This window comes from Echinops telfairi, unplaced genomic scaffold, assembly GCF_000313985.2.
Source record: "Echinops telfairi isolate 266 unplaced genomic scaffold, ASM31398v2 ScPeMD7_7461;HRSCAF=8499, whole genome shotgun sequence".
Classification (NCBI taxonomy): Eukaryota; Metazoa; Chordata; class Mammalia; order Afrosoricida; family Tenrecidae; genus Echinops; species Echinops telfairi.
The window spans coordinates 1051440-1069603 of record NW_022111361.1 but is presented as its reverse complement, the minus strand read 5'-3'; the positions used below and the strand labels follow the sequence as shown (position 1 = coordinate 1069603).

Genomic DNA, 18164 nt, shown 5'->3' with positions numbered 1-18164 from the left:
GCAGGGTGACAGGTAGGAGAGAGGGACGGGAGCGGAGAGAGAAAAAGACCTGAACATGAGGGACCTCTGATTCTTTGTGAGTTTGTGGACAAAAATTGTTGAGGTTGCAGGGAATTTTAAAATCAAAAGTGCTATTTTCTAGCTAGCGCGACTCTTTGTCCAATTGGTATTGAGGCCAATCTTGGTTACAAGAAAAGACCAGGCCTTTAGGGCGGAGATCAGGAGCCAAACCCAATTCAGTAAGGTTGGCAGTAGGCACCCCAAAGGACTGTCCTTAGGGGGTTAGGACAGAAGACTTCCCATTGTGTCTCAAACTGCAGGGGTACAGACAGAGGAGAAGGGCGTCCCCTGGTCCCTGTTTGCACCTGTTAGGCAGGAGGTGGCCTGGTAACCCTGAGAGGCGTCCCTATCAGAGCTAGGGGCCCAGTAGGAGAGTCCTGGACTCTCCAGAACAGCAAGGTTCCCTGGCACAGGCCTGTGGCTTTAACTGGCAGAACAGGGACCTCGGATCAGAGAGAGACACAATGGAAGCCCAGCTTTCTGGCTGGTAAAATTGGAGTTTAGTTAGGCCTTTGTTCAGGATGAGAGTAACGGGAAGCAGAACATTTTAAAGCACTGCGGGGCAGACGCAAAACACACAAACAGGTAGAAAGGGCTCAGACACACACCCTCTGCTTCAGCTTAGTCCAAAGAGGGGGGGTTTGGGGGGGGAGCTGCCTAGTCAGACCGGACCCAAACAACATATATATTATAATAAAGTCATAGATTGAAATAATGGAGTCAGACACATTTCATAGCAGCATCCTCAGCCTCACTAGGTGGTCCATGTGGAGAGAGACAGGAGGGAGGGGAGGGGGGGAGGACAAGGGGAAAGGGCACAGGGGAGCAAGGAGCAGGGCTCGGAGGAGAGGAATGGAAGAGCTGAGGGGAATCTTTTTTATAACCAAGGCTTATGTATCTTTGAGGGAAGTTCAAGCCCACTAATTACAGGGAAACACATAGGTCACAGGAAGGGGATTTACTATAGGTTACAGGGCAATGAGAGGGAGACAATCTAGGGATATATACGCAATAGGAAGAAGAGGGATTTGGAGCACACATGTGACAAGATGGGCGGATCCTAGATTCAGGAAGGCAGCCTAACTTTGGATGTCACTGAGCAGGTTTGACCTGTTCTCTGGCTCACTACAGAAACCATTATCAGTATGGTGTAAACCTCATCTATGGGGACCAGACTGATGGCCTTTAGGAAGAAGTAGCCCATTGTCCTTAACAGCAGGGAGTGGGACCGGACAGTTGTCTGACAACTGACTGCATCTGAACTCCCACCATATGCTGGCAAACAACCTCTAATGTTTGGCATGTCTTTGGGGGAAAGTCTCTATAATCCCACAGCCTTCCTCTTGGAACCTTACTACGTCCTTTTCCGGTTCCTTGTTGTAAAAAGAAGAACCTTACCATCCTGTCCTGTGGCGTGAGAATCTTGTTCAGATCTGAAACCTCCAGAAGCACTCGTCTAGGTAACTCGGGTTTGGGAAAGGCCTGGAAGTGCGCTCAGCATGTTTCCGTGCATCCCTGTGCTGGAAGGGAGGAGATGGGTTGTGGTCAGGGTTGGAATTTCTCAGAGGTGGCCTTCCAGGAAGTCCAGCCCCAGAGGCAGGAGGAAGGGCGGATTTTAGAAGACAATAGCCACGGAAATAAGGAAAAATAAAAAAGGCTATTATCCCTGGGTGGAGCAAATGGTTTGCACCTGACTATTAACCTAAAGGTTGGTGGTTCCAAGAAGCCCTAGCAACTTGCTCTGTAGAGAACACAGTGCTACCTACTTAGTAACACACAGGGTCACTGAGTCAGAGTTGACTTTCAGGGTTAGCATCAAGAACTTGAAGCTTAAGAAGAGCTTTCAAGAGGGCAGCAGTGCATATAAAAGGGAATCGGAAAGGAAGTAGTCTGTTTGACCCCATGTTTAAAGGGACTCTTTTTAAAGTCTATGCTTATGAAGCAGAGGGGAAGAATCTATTTAATGAAATTTTAACATTTTAAAATTTATAGTTATTCCTGCTTTTCCCCCCTTTTTCAAGAATGTATCTCGGGTTGCAAAGAGTTAAATACACATTATTTTTCTAATACATAGTGGGAACATCCAATTTGTGGTATATTGTAAGCTTATTTTATAATGCTCTTATCTGGGCTTTCTTGGGAGGAGACCAAACTGGCTAGATTCAAATGACTGAAGAGTTTCATAACTATTGTTTTTTAGAAATTGGAGAAAACTTACAGCCCAAGGGAGAAAAAGCTACCCCCTTAAGCCAGCCCCAAAGAACTCTTATTGATTAGCCCTTTAGGGAATTTGTCAACAGGCAGCCTTTCTCTGCTCCAATTGACTTTCAGCAAAGCTGAACACTTCACTGTGAGGAGGAGATCGGAAGTGAAAGCTATGTATTCATCAGGGTTTTCAAAATCTTATTTTTTCTTCCTTGCTTGCAATTCCTGATTACACAATTAAGTAGATGTTCCAAGCTCCTGCCAATTTTAGTTCATCAGCATTTTCTGGAAGCAGCCTAAAGTTCTGTGTATTTAGACAGCCTTCATTTTTGCCAATCCAACTAACTTAAAAGAACTCAGGGAGATTCACTCTCACTTCATCGTCTGATTGAGACGATGGCTGTAACATGAGTCTTTTGAACTTTGATTTCATTCCTCTGCAGAGTTGAGGGTGATCTTCCTTCAGTGATCAGCAGCATTCCTATGTGCACTGGCTTACATTGCCCACGAAAAGGAAGCCAGAGTCTAATTCCCTGCATAAAGCATTGTTGTCATTGTTTATCCATTCTAAAGACCAAGCATGATCTATTAATAAAACTACGGAATATTTGTGTGGTTTTACTCCCTTTAATTGCTGCAGACATGCGGATTTAGAAGTCCTTGTCTAATTGGAGATGTTGTCTCCCAGGAGCACACAGGTTTGCCATGTATCTATCACAGGCCAGTGGCACAAGTACATGCCATATTCTGAGCCCTAGGGTATTCTACTAGATATATTTTCAGGGCATAATCCTAGAGTTGAAGGATTTTTAATGCTTTTTTATATTTCTACCATCTGGAATGGGCATGTATGCATCTTGAACCCTTGGGCAAAAGAAGGACCAACCTCTCTGATCTGTACATATAGGTAAGATCCGAATCTTCGCAGAGGTCTACCATTTCTGGTTGCGTATTTTCAGCCACAAAATCAAAAGACCAGATGTTAGATTTGCAAACACTGATCATAAATTATTTGTAGGCAGATCACATTTAAAATTAGATATACATGCCTCTTTCTAGGTAGCTGTTCATAACGTGCTGTTTTTAATAGATACTCAGGACTCAGGAAACCCTCAGAAGACCAGAGGCGTGGGAATAGGATTCTCTCTGCTAGGTTGGTGGTGCAGAGCAGCAGTATGGTGTGTGTCTTAAGCTTTTGAGATGCAACAGAAGCCACTTAGGGACAGAAGCGAGAAAGCAGGGACACCTCGAAGGAAGGGTTTTATCCCCAAGCAGAGAGAAAACCTTTCTCTAGAGCTGGCACTCAAAATTCAGGCTTCTAGTCTCTAAAACTCAAGAAAAATAACTTTCCGTGTATTAAAACCACCCACCCACGGTAATTCTGTTATAGCAGAACTAAGAAGCCAAACAGGCCTGGTGCTGGTAAAAGAAGTACAAGATCGGTTGTCCTCAAGAAGCTGACCCCAAAAGTGTATCTGCCAATCCAACTAACTTAAAAGAACTCAGGGAATCGGGCAATAGTCAGAATCAGTGGGTGAGGATCTTGCTGTTAAGCTAATGGATTGAGAAGTTTAGGAAGGCTCGGGTGGTTCTGGTAGGTCCTTGGTGTGCATGTAAGATGTGAACGGAAAGAGAAAAGGAATTCTAAGCAAAGGGAACAAATGTGAGATGGGAAAAGTGATAAGTGAAAAAAGACAAAGAACTGTGGGACATTAATGGGGTTTTGGATCAATCGGTGTTGTCTGAGTTGGAGATTCACTTTAGAAAGCAGTGAAAGGCAAGTCCTCAGAGTTAAGGAGCTTGGCCTTGATTTCATAAACAAGAGAGACTATGCTGAGCAAATAATCCAAGATGCAAGAATAATGTGGCATCAAGACAGAGCAAGACTCGTTAAATATGTGTGGTATCTGCATTTCACAACCTGGCTTTCTTCAAGTGAGGAGGACTTCAACTCAAAGATCCTCACAGCTGAACCAATAGAAACATCAAAGTTGCCCAAAATTTCATTTTACTTGGATCTACAATCAACAAATATGGAGACAGGAGTGAAGAAATCAAGCAATATATTGCAAGTTTGCTGCACAGACCTGTTTAAATTTTTAAAAGCAAAGATTGAGGACTAAGGTACATTAAATAGACCCAAGCTGTCTATTTTCAATAATCTCAAGTGCAAGGGAAAGCTGGGCAGTGAATAAAGCAGACCAAAGCAGGATTATACTTTGCAGATGTATTTGAATTGTAGAGCTGGGAACAATAATACCCGTGTGGATGAAGTACAACCGGAATGTTCCTTCAAAAAGAATGGTGAGCCCTCAACTCTCTCCCATTGGACATGTTATCAGGAGGGATCGATCCCGGGAGAAAAGCATTATTCTTGTCTTAGTTATTTAGTGCTGCCATGACAGAAATACCACAAGGAGATGGCTTTAACAAGCGCATATTTATATTGCACATTTAGGAAATTAGAAGTCAGAATTCAGGGGACAGGCTCTAGGAGAAGGTCCTTGTCTCATTTCAACAACAGTGTTCCTTATAAAACTCCTTATGCCTTCCCCTGAGTCTAGGAGGTTTTCAGTGCAGGCTTCTGGAGTCTAAAGAAGTGTTCTCCCAGTTCTTCTCCAGGGATATTAGTGAGACCCTTCCCACTATCATCATGCCTTTCTCCTTTGACCCCTTGTGAGATGAGAAGTATGACTCAGGAAAGAGTGTGACTTGAGTAAGGTAGGACCGTGAGTCATGCCCTCCTATACGGTGGTGACTCAAGATACACCCCACATTGGCCCTGCCTCATTAACATATACATAGAGGTGAGGGTTTGTATACAACGTACCAGGAAATGGAGGATAATGATATCAGATCATAAAATGGAGAGTCACAGTACTGGAAATTATGACCTAGCTAAGTTGACAGGTATATTGCGTGGGCTACCAGGAGTGGGAGGTGGGGGTGGGGGAGGAACGACACAATTCAGTCCATGACATTTAGTAAAGCAGAGGGTCAAAAAAGAGACGACCCTCAACAGGATGAATTGGCAAACATCAACCACAGAGGCTCAAGCATCAGCAATTGTGAGGATGGCGAAGGACCAAGCAGTGCTTCATTCGGTTGTGCACAGGGTCACTATGAGCTGGAATCTACGGTGATCGCCCCTAACAAAACAGAACCCAAACCTTGAAGCCCGAAGTGTTAGTCTGGGAAATATGTGGGAAACCTACCTGTGATACACTTCTAGGTGTTAAGCCCTTTGAGGGATCATCTTGTATCTTATAGAATGAGGCAGTGCAAAGAATGAAATGAAGCTAGAAATCCTTGGTATCTCAAGAAAGTGGCCAAAAATCGACATACTCCCCCATATCACTTGATGTTGAGGCTTACCTCTTGGTAATGATTCTCTGAACTGTTTTATTTCCAATGCTTTTGGACTCTCCGTGCCATTACAGCTGTTGAAAACAAAAAGCGAAACTCCACTAAGTATTGTAATGCTAAACCATTTAACTTTGTAACCATTTTCCCAAACCACTAGACTAGAAAATAAATAAGCACCTCATAAGCATGAGACCATCGACAGCCTGTGCTGTATTCCTCTTATTATCTTTAAGATCCTGAAGGAAATGTGCAGGTAGTTCTGTCCAGGGACAACAAATTACTGTAACTCGATGGCCTTGTTTAAAACTGAAATGTCTTCTTGGTATTGGGCCCTTCAACTAAGTGGAACACAGTCACCAATGATCGGTCTCCCCCCTCAGGTGGCTCCGGTGATAAAAGCCAGAATGATGGAGTACGGGACCACAATGGTCAGCTACCAGCCCTTAGGGGACAAAGTCAACTTCTTCCGCATGGTGATCTCAAACCCCGCAGCGACTCATCAAGACATTGACTTCCTGATTGAAGAAATAGAACGCCTTGGACAAGATTTATAATAACATACACTCACTAAGCTGTTTTAATTCTCTAGGTAGACAATTAAGTTGTCACAAACTGTGTGAATGTATTTGTAGTTTGTTCCAGAGTAAATCTATTTCTATATTGTGGTGTCAAAGTAGAGTTTAAAAATCAAAAAACATTGCTCCTTTAAAAAATCCTTTCTTAAGTGTAGAATCCCTCTCTAGTACTTAGTGACAAAAGGCTGTGTGTGTTCTGATCATTTAGGGAAAGCTTCACATTGTTACAGATACGTCCCTTACTTTGAGTGTAGTGTGCAAATCAAACTTTATTTTCACATCCAAGTAGGATTGAATGGTATCAAATTATCCCCTGAATCATAAGTGGTTCTTTGGGGGGGGGGGGGGTACAGTGAAAAGGATAAAGTAAATATAAAATGTATATTGACAAATAAGAACTCTTGCCTTTTTCATAGTATTAGAAAAAAATTCTAATTTACCTATAGCAACATTTCAAGTGTATTTAAATACATATAATTTTACAAGCGGAAAATATATATATTAAAAAAGAAATCCTATTTTGTAACATATAGATTTTTATTTTATATGGGTTATACAAACTGCAGGGGCAGATATAAAAACTAAGCCAGATTTTATTTTATTTTTGTTTAATGGAAGCACGATAAAACAGTTATTTTGAAACATAGATAGGCCCACAAAATTATGAAAAGATGTGAAGCCTTCTTTCTGTGCATGTTATGAGTTATCACACCTCCTACGGGGGTATCTCAAAAGACACACACAAGAATACGAGAAGCTCTCAAAATGGTTGGTCAGTTCAGTTATAATCAGTAATAAGATTCTCTTCCCATTGAAACTGTCCACCCTGTGGACTCTTAGCAGACCTACCAGTAAGTGTAACACGCAAAAGTACCTCTTAGATTACATTAGGGTGAGCGTCTCTGGTCTGCTTTCCAACCTGTCCTCTTTTCAACAGAAAGTTGATGCTGACTCTTGATTCATCTTCCTAAACAATATTCTTTTTATTAGGTAATGAAATCTAATCAGCCAGAGTAAAGAGAAAAGAAGCAGGCTACGGGAATGTGGGGAGCCCAGAAAATTAAACTTGACCTCAGGAGGCAGGACCCCTGTTTGAGAATGACATCATTCCCTCCCCTCCCCATTCTGACCCCAAAAAGTCTCTCCTGCCTGGCTCCCTATGGCTGGGGATACAAATAATGAACTGCGATTCCATGGGTGTGTTTTCCTCCCGTGAAATGAGCTCCTTTGGCTTGGCAAATCATCTTAAGACCGTCTTTTTATCTGTTACCCTTTAAGATCCAAAGTGACCAGAATCTGCAGAGATAACCAGATCCTTAGAACTCAAAATAACATTGAAAAGTCTCCTCCCTCACCACCCCCACCCACACTGGCAACGTCGGCAGTGAGACATTAGCTAGCAAAGCACATCAACTGCCCTCAGATCCGTTCTGGCTCATAGAGCCCTTCTAGGGCAAAGTAGAACTAAACCTTTATGGGAGCAGACAGCCCCATCTTTATCAGATGCCAATTCTAGTGGGAAGACTACATATTCAGATACACAGACCCAAATTATGAATTTAGAAATGTCTTTCCTTAGTCAAACAGACCCACAAATAAAGGAAAAGGACTTTGTTCTTCAACAGGTAGACAACCTAGGGGATGTTCAGATCCACAGAATCCAACCATCTGAAATCATCATGAGCGTTCTCCTAGATTATTTCTCCCAAATCATATACAAAATCTTCCTTTTGGGACCAATTGAAATGCACATGGCTCCAGGCTTTTCCTGTCTAGAGAGCAAATACTCAGAGACTCCCTAGGATGGTGAGAAGAAAACTATTTGTATCCCGGAATCTCACAAAGGAACAATTCGAGGATTTGTGGAATATCCAAGTAGCTCTTCCCTTTCTAGAAACTTCTAAAAATTGGCTGTTAAGAACAAACCACCCGTCTGTCTTGAGACTTGGGCCAATAGTCCCACTTCTAAGGCAGAGACAGGCATTAAGCACATCCACTCCCCTGCTGGAAAACCAGAGGGGGGGGACCCAGTTCCCTTGATTAAGACCAACCATTCTCTATTCTAAGAGGCTTACCAGCTGGGATATGGATTCTTTTTAACTTGGTAGTGTGGAAGAGTGTGCAAGAAGTTTTGATGCCTATGGATGAAATATCAATAGACTATGTTCTCCCAAATGGTTGTTTTTCCCCATTGTCTGCCCTGTCGAGTCCTTCCCGAGTCTGCCGGGAGCTTTGCTCAGTCCTGTACAACGAAATCCCGACCAACCGGGGAAGGAGGCGAAAGAAACGCCTAATCGTCACCAAGACTTTGATAGATATCCCTTAAGAAGCTGTAACCCACTCCGAAGGAAGTAAGGGAAAAAGAGAAGGAGAAAGGGAAGGAGGTGAAGAAGGGAAGGAGGGATGAAGCAAGGCAGGGTTATCTTGAACATGACCCAAATTCCCAGTGCCAAGGGCCTTTATATAGGGCCAGTCTTTGCAACTTTTAGAAACTTTTGGTTTTGCTTTAACCCAATTTAACTTGGCTATTTTCATTTACACAGTAGTATTGTATTCATTACTTTCTTTAAATACTTGAAACAGAAGTACAGGATGTCTATTTTATCTGAGATGTGGGTGGCACTGACTTCGTGTCATGTCACAAGCATGCGAGGGAAGCAAAACTCCATGTGTCTGTGACTGCTGCCTTCATCACATTGGTCGTATGTCTCGTCCCGCAGATTGGGGTTGTGCACTTTAGGTCTGAACTGTACAGTGTTGCAAGTCAACATGTGTTGCTGTAAAAGCTTGTGCAGTATCTTACTGGTATGTCTTTTCCTGTGTGGTAGCTATACTGAATTTGATATCATGAGAACAGCATTCGCCTACTCTCTCTATTAACTGGGCGCCCTCACATCAGCTCTAATAGAGTACCTGCCCTTGGCGCTCCCAGCCAGAGACATCTCCTTGGAGAGCTGTGTGGCTGAACCAGAACGCAAGTTGGAAACCCAACTTCACCTCTGAGGGTGGAGGCAAGCCATTAGGAAGGTCACGGGCTGCCACGGGGCAGGTGTGACGCGCTGCTGGGCCTGAGAGCAGCTGCTCCATCCTCCAAATATGGACATGGAGAACCAGGGTGTAAATACAGCAGCAGAGCGAGTAACCAAGGACCCCCCAACTGGGAATCAACTTGCACGTGCTCGTCTGTTTTCAAATGCTAAGTGCAAACACTGTGTATTTATTTATTGACTTGTGTGCGCCAAAATACTGTTCCCAATTGGTGTTTCTGAAAGATGTCAACAATACCCCAACATTACGTCATGACTGAAGACAGAAAATAAATAAATAAAAATAAATAAAAGAAAAATTACAAATGCGTGGCAACAGGTTCTTCCAAATATAAACTTGTGTATAGTCCAAGTGTTTTATCTGTGTTGTCTCTCTAAAGCAGAATAAATGTGGACATGTGGACATGCCTCCGGTGTTCGATTCTCATTTCTGACTTCACGGTGTTGGGGGGATCTTGTGAGGGCCTCTTCCAATTCCCCTGCTTGTCACCACTCTCAGGGTGGCTTTGGGTTTTTTGTTGGGGGAAAACAATCTTACCTCTGCAGTCGCCCTCTCCTGCAGCTTCTGAAGACTGTGGATTGATGCCCACAGTTGTTCCTTCAGTTAACCCTCATCTTTTCGTTTGTTTCTTGTTCATATTATCTTGTGGAAATGTTTGTTCATGTCCTTGTGAATGTTAAGAAATGCCACAATGAACTCATGTGCCCTTCACGCAGTTTCAGCAGTTAGGAACTCGGGGCTCATTTTGCATCTTCCATGGCCCCGCCTCCTTCTCTCCCCAAGCCCAAGATATGAGATAAACTATATACCACCCCCTGCCCAAAAAAAAATGAAAAAAATTTTTTCAAACTACGTATTCATATTTTTTTTTAAAAATCAACTTTGTCATCTTCAAAGTACTCTCTACTGCTCTTAATACATTTGCCAAATCTGTGATTCCATCCTTGGAAACATTTTTCAAACTCATCTGTTTGGATGGCTGAGGGCACGTCCCTTGATTTTTTTCTTCACCATTTCTACATCATCAGATCGCTGTCCTCTTCATTCACGGAAACAAAAAGAAGTCACATGGAGCGAGGTCAGGTAAGTAAGGTGTGTGGGGCAAGAGGGTCATGCTGTTTTTTTTGCCAAAACCTGGTACACTGAGAAGCTGCATGAGCAGGTGCATTGTCGTGGTGGCAAAACCAGTCTCCCGTCTGCCACATTTCAGGCCTTTTCTGTCTCATACTGTTAAACAATATTTTCAGAACCTCTAAATAGAAAGCTTGATAAACAGGCTGACCTAGTGGAATGAACTCTAAATGCACTACAAGTCGTCATTTGTGTCCACTTGGGAAGTTGAAGGACGTCCAGAGAGGTTTGTCATCAATTGACATTTCACCTTTTTGAAACAAGAAAACTGCTCCTACACTTGAGCTTTTCCCCATATCACTGTCCTTTTAAGCTGTGTTCAACATCACAACAGTTTTGTGATGCCAATGGGTGCACTAACTCAGAGCGAGTTGCTCAATGTTCGCCTAGCAGGGGGAAAATTCACACTTTTAAAGCTCAACACAATTCCAGTTTAGGGAAGGTACCCCTATATCTAGAGAGATCTGTATTGATTATATATATATATAGGTATATATGCTTTTCAATAGTGTTACCACAGTGGAAACAACAATAATATTACCATAATATCATCATCGAATAGCCAGTCAATGTTCTCATTTCATTGATTGCCAATTCCACAGAAAAGTCATGGTTCATGGCCCAACATAACCCAGAAAACCTAGTGATTAAATTATTTTCCCAAAAAAAGGTATGTAGCAATGCTAATCCTGTGGACCTGTGCACAAGAAACTGTTTGGAAACAGGGTCTTTGATGAATATGCCACCATTGAGTTAACATGAGGTCACAGTAGCCTCGCCACAGCAGGAAGAGGAGATGTTGAGCCGAGTAGTGCAGTAGCATTCCTGACTTTTCTCACATTATCTCATCAGCCTGGAGAGAATTCCCGTCCTCCTCAGTACATGAAACAACACAGCATGCCTGTGGGGGGCGCAGGCTCCCGGGCCAGATTCATTGTTAGTTGGTTCTGACCAACGTTACTTGGATTCATGTCAGACTCCGTCACTGACCATCTATTTTGCCTTCAGCATGTCTTTCAGTCTTCCTGAGTTACGACAGTAACCTTCCTGAGCGTTCTGTGTGGATCACTATATATCGAGGCCTGCTAGCATTTAGCACTGCGTTTGGCACCCAGTGTGTGCTAAGTCTTGTCTTTGTAGTACTGAAGGTAGTTATATATGGATTGTATAATTCAGCTCATGTCACCTCCTCTGCGACACCTTCCTAAACACTGACCTTCCTCTGAATGTCCTGACTATTGAGTCTGGGTAATTGGTGCCTCCTGGGCACTACCTAACGTGTGCAGGCTGGAACTGTTGTCCGGGAAGTTTTCTCCGGCGCGCCCAGCAAAGATGAGGAGCCTCCTTCTTACCGCCCTCTTTCCTAGCCTCCTTCCTACGGCTTCCACATCCCAGCCCCACGATGCGCCCTCTTCTATAGGAGCAGAAGGCACACCATCATACCTTTCATGCGCCCATTGCGTGACGTTGGTCAATACCATTAACATCCCTCAGCCTCAGTTTCTTCAGTTGAGAAATGAGTGGGTGGAACCAGTTGATCTCTAGGGAAGAAATTAGGGAGAACCTGATTTAAGACAACACATTTTCAAATCTGGAAGAGCCCTTAGATACAGTAATTTCTGCTAACTTTTATTTAGGGCCGACCATGTCTGTCATATGGTTTTATATATTCATTCAACTCTGTTATTTTATAGATTCGATGGGAAAATTAGTTAATACAAATGACAAAGCCTTAGTATATTCCTCTAGTACCCCTTCCTGCCTGACGCCTTCTCAGACCACGCAACCAGTATCAATCTTGTCATCCTCAATCACATTGTGTTTTCTCCACAGCGATTTTTTTCATCATTTATTTTTCACACACTTCAAAATACCATAGTGAGCGATGACAACCCTAACAAATGGCTATTCAAATCTGTGATTAAGTTGAGTATTGTCTCAGACTCTAGTCTGAGTTGTTAGTGTAGGAAACCCCAAATGCATGCACAGGCACCAGAAGAGCAGCTTGTCCCTTTATAACACCCTTCTACTGGACAAGCATGGGAAAATGGAATTAAAAGATAGTGATGTTTCCCTGCCAACTTTTCAAAGCTCCTTTGTACAGTGACTACAGGTTTACTTGCAGCACCCCTTTCTCGGATCACCACACCTGATGAGAGCTTGGAATGTGATATTTCGTAATTCTCATTCTAACTCAAGTTTCTTATGTATTGCTTCTATGAAGCCATTGAGTTGATTCGAACTCATAGCAACCCTGTAACTTGTTATAAGAGTAGAAAGCCTCATCTTTCTCCTGAGGAGCAGCTGGTGGTTTTGAACTGCTAACCTTGAGGTTAGCAGCCCAGCACATAACCACTATGTGAGCAGAGCTCCTTTTCTGGAATTACCATATATACTGGAGTATAAGCCCACCCGAATATCAGCCAAGGCACCTAATTTTACTACAAAACTGCATTTAAAATGTGCTGAAAAACTCAGCTTATACATGAGTATATACAGTAGGTGGAGTTTTTGTTTGTTTTGTCATTGTTTTACATTTTAATTTTGGAGTTTGTTAAATAATGGCTACCTACTCCAATTAGGATGGAACCCTGCTGGCGTAGTTGTAAGTTGGGCTGCTAACCACAAGTTCAACCGGTGGAAACCACCAAATGCTCTTCAGGAGAAGGACAGGCTTTATAATCCTTTAAGAGTTACAGTCTTGGAAACCCACAGAGGAGATTCTACTCTCTTCTATATGGTCATTATGAGTCAGAAGCAACTCCATGTTAGTGAGTCTGGGGCTGTCTCCAATTAAGTGAAACACACACACACACACACACACACACACACACACACATCAAATCCCCTGCCCTCACGTGGATTCCAGCTCCTCCAATGGTAGTTAGGGATCATGTCAAACCTGTCAATCAGGTCACAGCCTGATGATGCCTCTTGTGGAATAGCAAGACAAGCAGAGGATCTCCACCACTTCACCTTCCTCCTTGCTGGGGCCTCACTGAGCGGTTTACCCCGTGTGGCTCAACTGTCCTTGAGAGCTGTGGCACCCTGCCGTGCTTCCATTGACCGGGATCTCCCTGCTCCTGCCTCACCTTTCTGTATCACCAGCCTGCAGATCGGTGACGAAAGGGCTGGACTAGCATGCGACCCATGGACCGTAGTTGGACTGGGCCGGGGTGTCTTCTTGATGTAAAGTAGCTACTCAATACAAAATTCTCTCTTGTACATCGATAAGTGTCACTGGACTTGTTTCTCTAGACAACCCAGCCCAACACACAAACCTAACCCTAAATGTAAGCACAAGTCAGTATTCCGTTTAGCCCAGTTTTACCAGCTCAGACAACTCTGACTGAAGTTCTGTTTTTTCTCATGAACAGAGCCAGAGAAGGCTAACTCTTCTAAATTATTTGCTTATTCAAATACACACACACACACAATACAAAAGGACCTTCAAAAACTCATGGGAAAACTCTGTTACCCCTTAATTCAAGTTTTCCACAAGCTTTTTGAAGCCCCCATCTGTGTATATGCACTTACATTCACACCCATACATTTACATAGCTATATGAAAAAACCACAAAACCAGGTTGTCATTGATTGTGACCCAAGTGTTTCAGAGCATAAGTGTGCTCCGTGATGTTGCCTTGTTTTCAAATTATGGTGAAACGATCCATGACAAAATGTATACCATTTCAGTCATTTCTACATGAGCAAGTCAGCGATGTTGAGCACATTCTTCAGCATAACCATTGTACGTATAAGGTTAACAATGAAACTGATCACTGGGGCTTTCTGGGTGCTTCTGGGTAAACTCCAGCCTCCAGCCATCTGGCTCAGAAGCAACAAAGTCCACATGGAAGAAGCACACACAGCAGCCTGTGTCACCACGAGGTGTTGAAGGGATCATGTATCAGGCATCAAAGAACAAAAAAATCCTATCACTGTAAATGAGGGGGAGTGCAGAGTGGAGACCTGAACCCCATCTGTAGGCAACTGGACACCCCTTCACAGAAGGGTCCCGGGGAGGAGACGAGCCAGTCAGGGTGCAGTGTAGCAACAATGAAACATACAACTTTCCTCTAGTTCCTAAATGCTTCCTCGCCCCCCACCATCATGATCCCAATTCTACATTACAATCTGGCTAGACCAGAGGATGTACATTGCTACAGATAGGAACTGGAAATACAGGGAATCCAGGACAGATGAGCCCTTCAGGACCAGTGGTGAGAGTGGTGATACCTGGAGGGTGGAGGGAGGGTGGGGTAGAAAGGGGAAACCAATTACAAGGATCTACATATAACCTCCTCCCTGGGGGATGGACAACAGAAAAGTAGGTGAAGGGAGACATCGGACAGTGCAAGATATGACAAAATAATCATTTATAAATTGTCAAGGGTTCATGACGGAGAGGGGAGCAGGGAGAGAGGGGAAAATGAGGAGCTAATCCCAAGAGCCCAAGTGGAAAGCAAATGTTTTCAGAATGATGGGGGCAACAAATGTACAAATGTGCTTGACACAATTGATGGATGTATGGATTGTGATAAGAATTGTACGAGCCCCCAATAAAATTATTTTTTAAAAAACAAACACTCCAGCCTCCAACCTTTCAGTTACCAGCAAAGCACATTACTGCTCTGAACAGCCTCACCACTCCCCACTCTCCGTCACCAAGTCACCACTAGCTCATCGTGAGCTTGCAGGGCCGGGTAATACTGCCCCTGTGGGCTTCTGACACGTAACCCTTTACTGGGGTACAAAACCCCAGAGTGACTGGTGGCTTCCAACTAGAGAGTTCGAGGTTAGCAGCCAAAGGTGTAACCTGCACCAACAGAGCTCCTAAATCACAAACAAAATTCCAGTTCTCAAAGTCCATTAAGTTAAGTTAAATCTCATTTATTGATTGGTACAACACGTCAGCTATCACTCGCCGAGTGCTCAGTCACGGAGATTCCAGTTTTATGAGAGCTGATGGTGGCCTAGTGGGTCACGTGTGGGGCTGCTAACTACAAGGTCAGTTTGAACCCACCAGTAGCCCCACGAGAGAAACGTGAGGCTTTCTACTGGCGTAAAGAGTTACAGTCGCTAAAGTACTTGGGTAAGGACACACATGATGAAACCACGAAGCACTTCACGACTCGGTCAGCCCGAGGGAACATGATGCTGACCGACGTTAGTCAATCACAGAAAGACAAGTGATATGAGACCACTGCTATGAGGCTAGCCACCAACACACAGACAGGCAATGGCTCTCAGTCCTTCAATCTGACCTCCCAGGTTATGGGATTATCTAGTGCATATAACCCACTTATCACTCCTTTATTTGTACACCATAAATACCACTTCTAATAAGCCCCACCTCAGCTGGAGACAGTTTCTCACCTGGAATTGGTGGCAATGCCCTACAGTCACCCTAATTGAATGGCTACTCCTAATAAAGTGTTTGGTGCGCTCAGCGGGGATTCATGACTAAGAAGGGGACATGGGGGAGGTGTCTGTCTAAGAAGGTGATTTCACTTCTGGTGTGTGAGGAGGCAGAGGGTGACTTGCTCTTGGGGAAAATGCTTGACGTTACTTATACAGATGCCCATATTACACGGCAAATGTTGCCCTTTTAACCAAATTTCTTTCCATTCTTGGTTATCCAGGCCCCATACTATAGGCTACCTGGATTTTAGATTTTTTTCTACTCCAGGTGTCAGCACACTGCATAGGCCACATCAGAAAGATCCAAGTTCAAATACCCAGGAAGTAACTAGACTTTATTTTAAACCTATCCTTTGTAGATTAAAGAAATTGTTAAACTTCTTAAAGCTGTAACACCCTAGTGAGGGAGGATTTGGAAGTCATTGGCCCTAGGTTCAAACCTCTTGCTTTAGAGGTTTCCCAATAATAGGAAACTTAACACTATCATACATTTTCCACTTTCACATGTTCTTAGCTTTTTATGATATGTATTCATTCCATTGAGATAGTTCTGCTGTAGTGAATGTTATATACACATCTAAGGAACACACCAGCCTAGGTGACCCAAGGATTGTAAATCATAAAATCCAAGATCAGAGGATGGAATTGTAGTAGAGCTTAAATTCTGAGCAACTGATTTACAGAAGTCTATGGATAACAGTGAAAGCCCGAAAGCCATCTGCAGAAGTTTCCAGGTGGATTAAGCTTCCAGTGAATTTCCTCTGACCACGGACCAGCCATAGCCTTGCTCTCAGGCTTGTGCATCTGAAAGTGGATCAATGCAGCTATAGTTCGGTTAATATTTAACACCTTAGCATTTATTCTCTCTTCTGACTCATTTAAATTTGTTTTAGTTTTTATTGTTTTCTGCTTTCTTTTAAATTGAGGTTTTTCTTATTTATTTACTTTGTTTATTGTTATGTTTTGTTTTATTATTTGTATTATTTTCCTTATAATACAGGATAGATAAATCTATAAAGACAGTAACTAGAGTAATAGTTTCTTAGGGTTATGGCAGAGGAGGTTGGGAGAAAATGAGAAGCTAATATTAGTGAGTACAAAAATAAAGAAAATATTCTATAATTATGATGATGATTGCACAACTCTTTTTCCTATGTTTATATTTAAACCATCAAATTGTAGAGTGTGAGAATTACACAGCAATAAAATGGTTAAAATTCAAAATAGATCGGGAAAACGAAGTGTTACTGTCTTGAAAACATATGGGGACAATTCTACCCAGTCCTATAGGGTCATCGTGAATCAGTGGAAGTCAGGCTTTTTGTTCTTTTAAGCAGCGATACTCTAAAAGCAGAGCGGGAGGTTTATAAGTTCATAGGCACAACTGTTTCTTTACACCCATGAAATGAGAGGTGTGGAAGTAAAGTAAAGTTTGGGGGAGACTAGCTAATGAGAGTAGCAAATTCAGGAAACATCTACTGCCAGCACCACCGTCACCCCACCACTCACCCTTCCGCCCTCTGATGCCTGGCCCCTGAGGCTGCGATATCTGAGAAACCGGAGATTGTTTTGACCAGGTCATAGAGTTAGCAAAGGACAATCTTGTGCCACAGAAGAGCAGATGATGGCGTGTGAAAGGAGTGAAGTAATAAAACGTTTGATGTCAGAGTGTGGAGCGGGTGGGTACTAATCAACCAGAGACGAGTAAGTAAATCCACTCACTGTGGGTGTGGAATTTTCTGTGAAAGGCTGCGACAACAGCCCTCTCTCATTACCAAGGCACCTCCCAGCAGCCCACTCCAGGGAGCTGTGCAGGTCTCACTCGAAAATAGGAGGCTTGGTGATGCCGTGGGTTAAATGTTGGGAGACTGACCTCAAGGTGGGTGGTTCAAACCCACAAGGTACTCCTAAAGAGAAAGATGAGGCAGTTCGCTCCTGTAAAGCGCTACATCTCTGGAACCCCAAGGAGTAGTGCTCCTCCATCCTATAAGGTCATTATGAGTTGGAATCGACTCCGTGTCTGTGGTTTATTAGTCCGGGTAGACTTGAGAAGTAAATTGGTAGACACTCGTATTTGTATAAGAAAGAGCTTTATATAAAGAGTAGTTGTACAAACTTTCTTCTAGTTCCTAAATGCTTCCTCTCACCCTGCACCCCACCATCATGATCCCAATTCTCCCTTACAAATCTGGTTAGACCAGAGGATGTACACTGGTACAGATAGGAACTGGAAACACAGGAAATCCAGGACGGATGATCCCTTCAAGACCAGTGGTGAGAATGGTGATACCTGGAGGGTGGAGGGAAGGTGGAGTAGAAAGGGGGAACCGATTACAAGGATCTACATATAACCTC

General features: G+C 43.3%; 1 protein-coding gene across 1 annotated transcript in view; it reads left to right on the top strand.

Annotated features, from left to right (window-relative positions):
* The window catches only part of GAD2 (glutamate decarboxylase 2), a 106587-nt gene extending 98877 nt beyond the window's left edge, over window positions 1–7710 (top strand). Inside the window, exon 16 of the mRNA XM_004716101.2 lies at window positions 6012–7710. Coding sequence (XP_004716158.1) covers window positions 6012–6185 — 174 coding nt within the window. The 3' untranslated portion in view covers window positions 6186–7710. The remainder of the gene's footprint in view (window positions 1–6011) is intronic.
* The last annotated feature ends 10454 nt before the right edge of the window (window positions 7711–18164 follow it).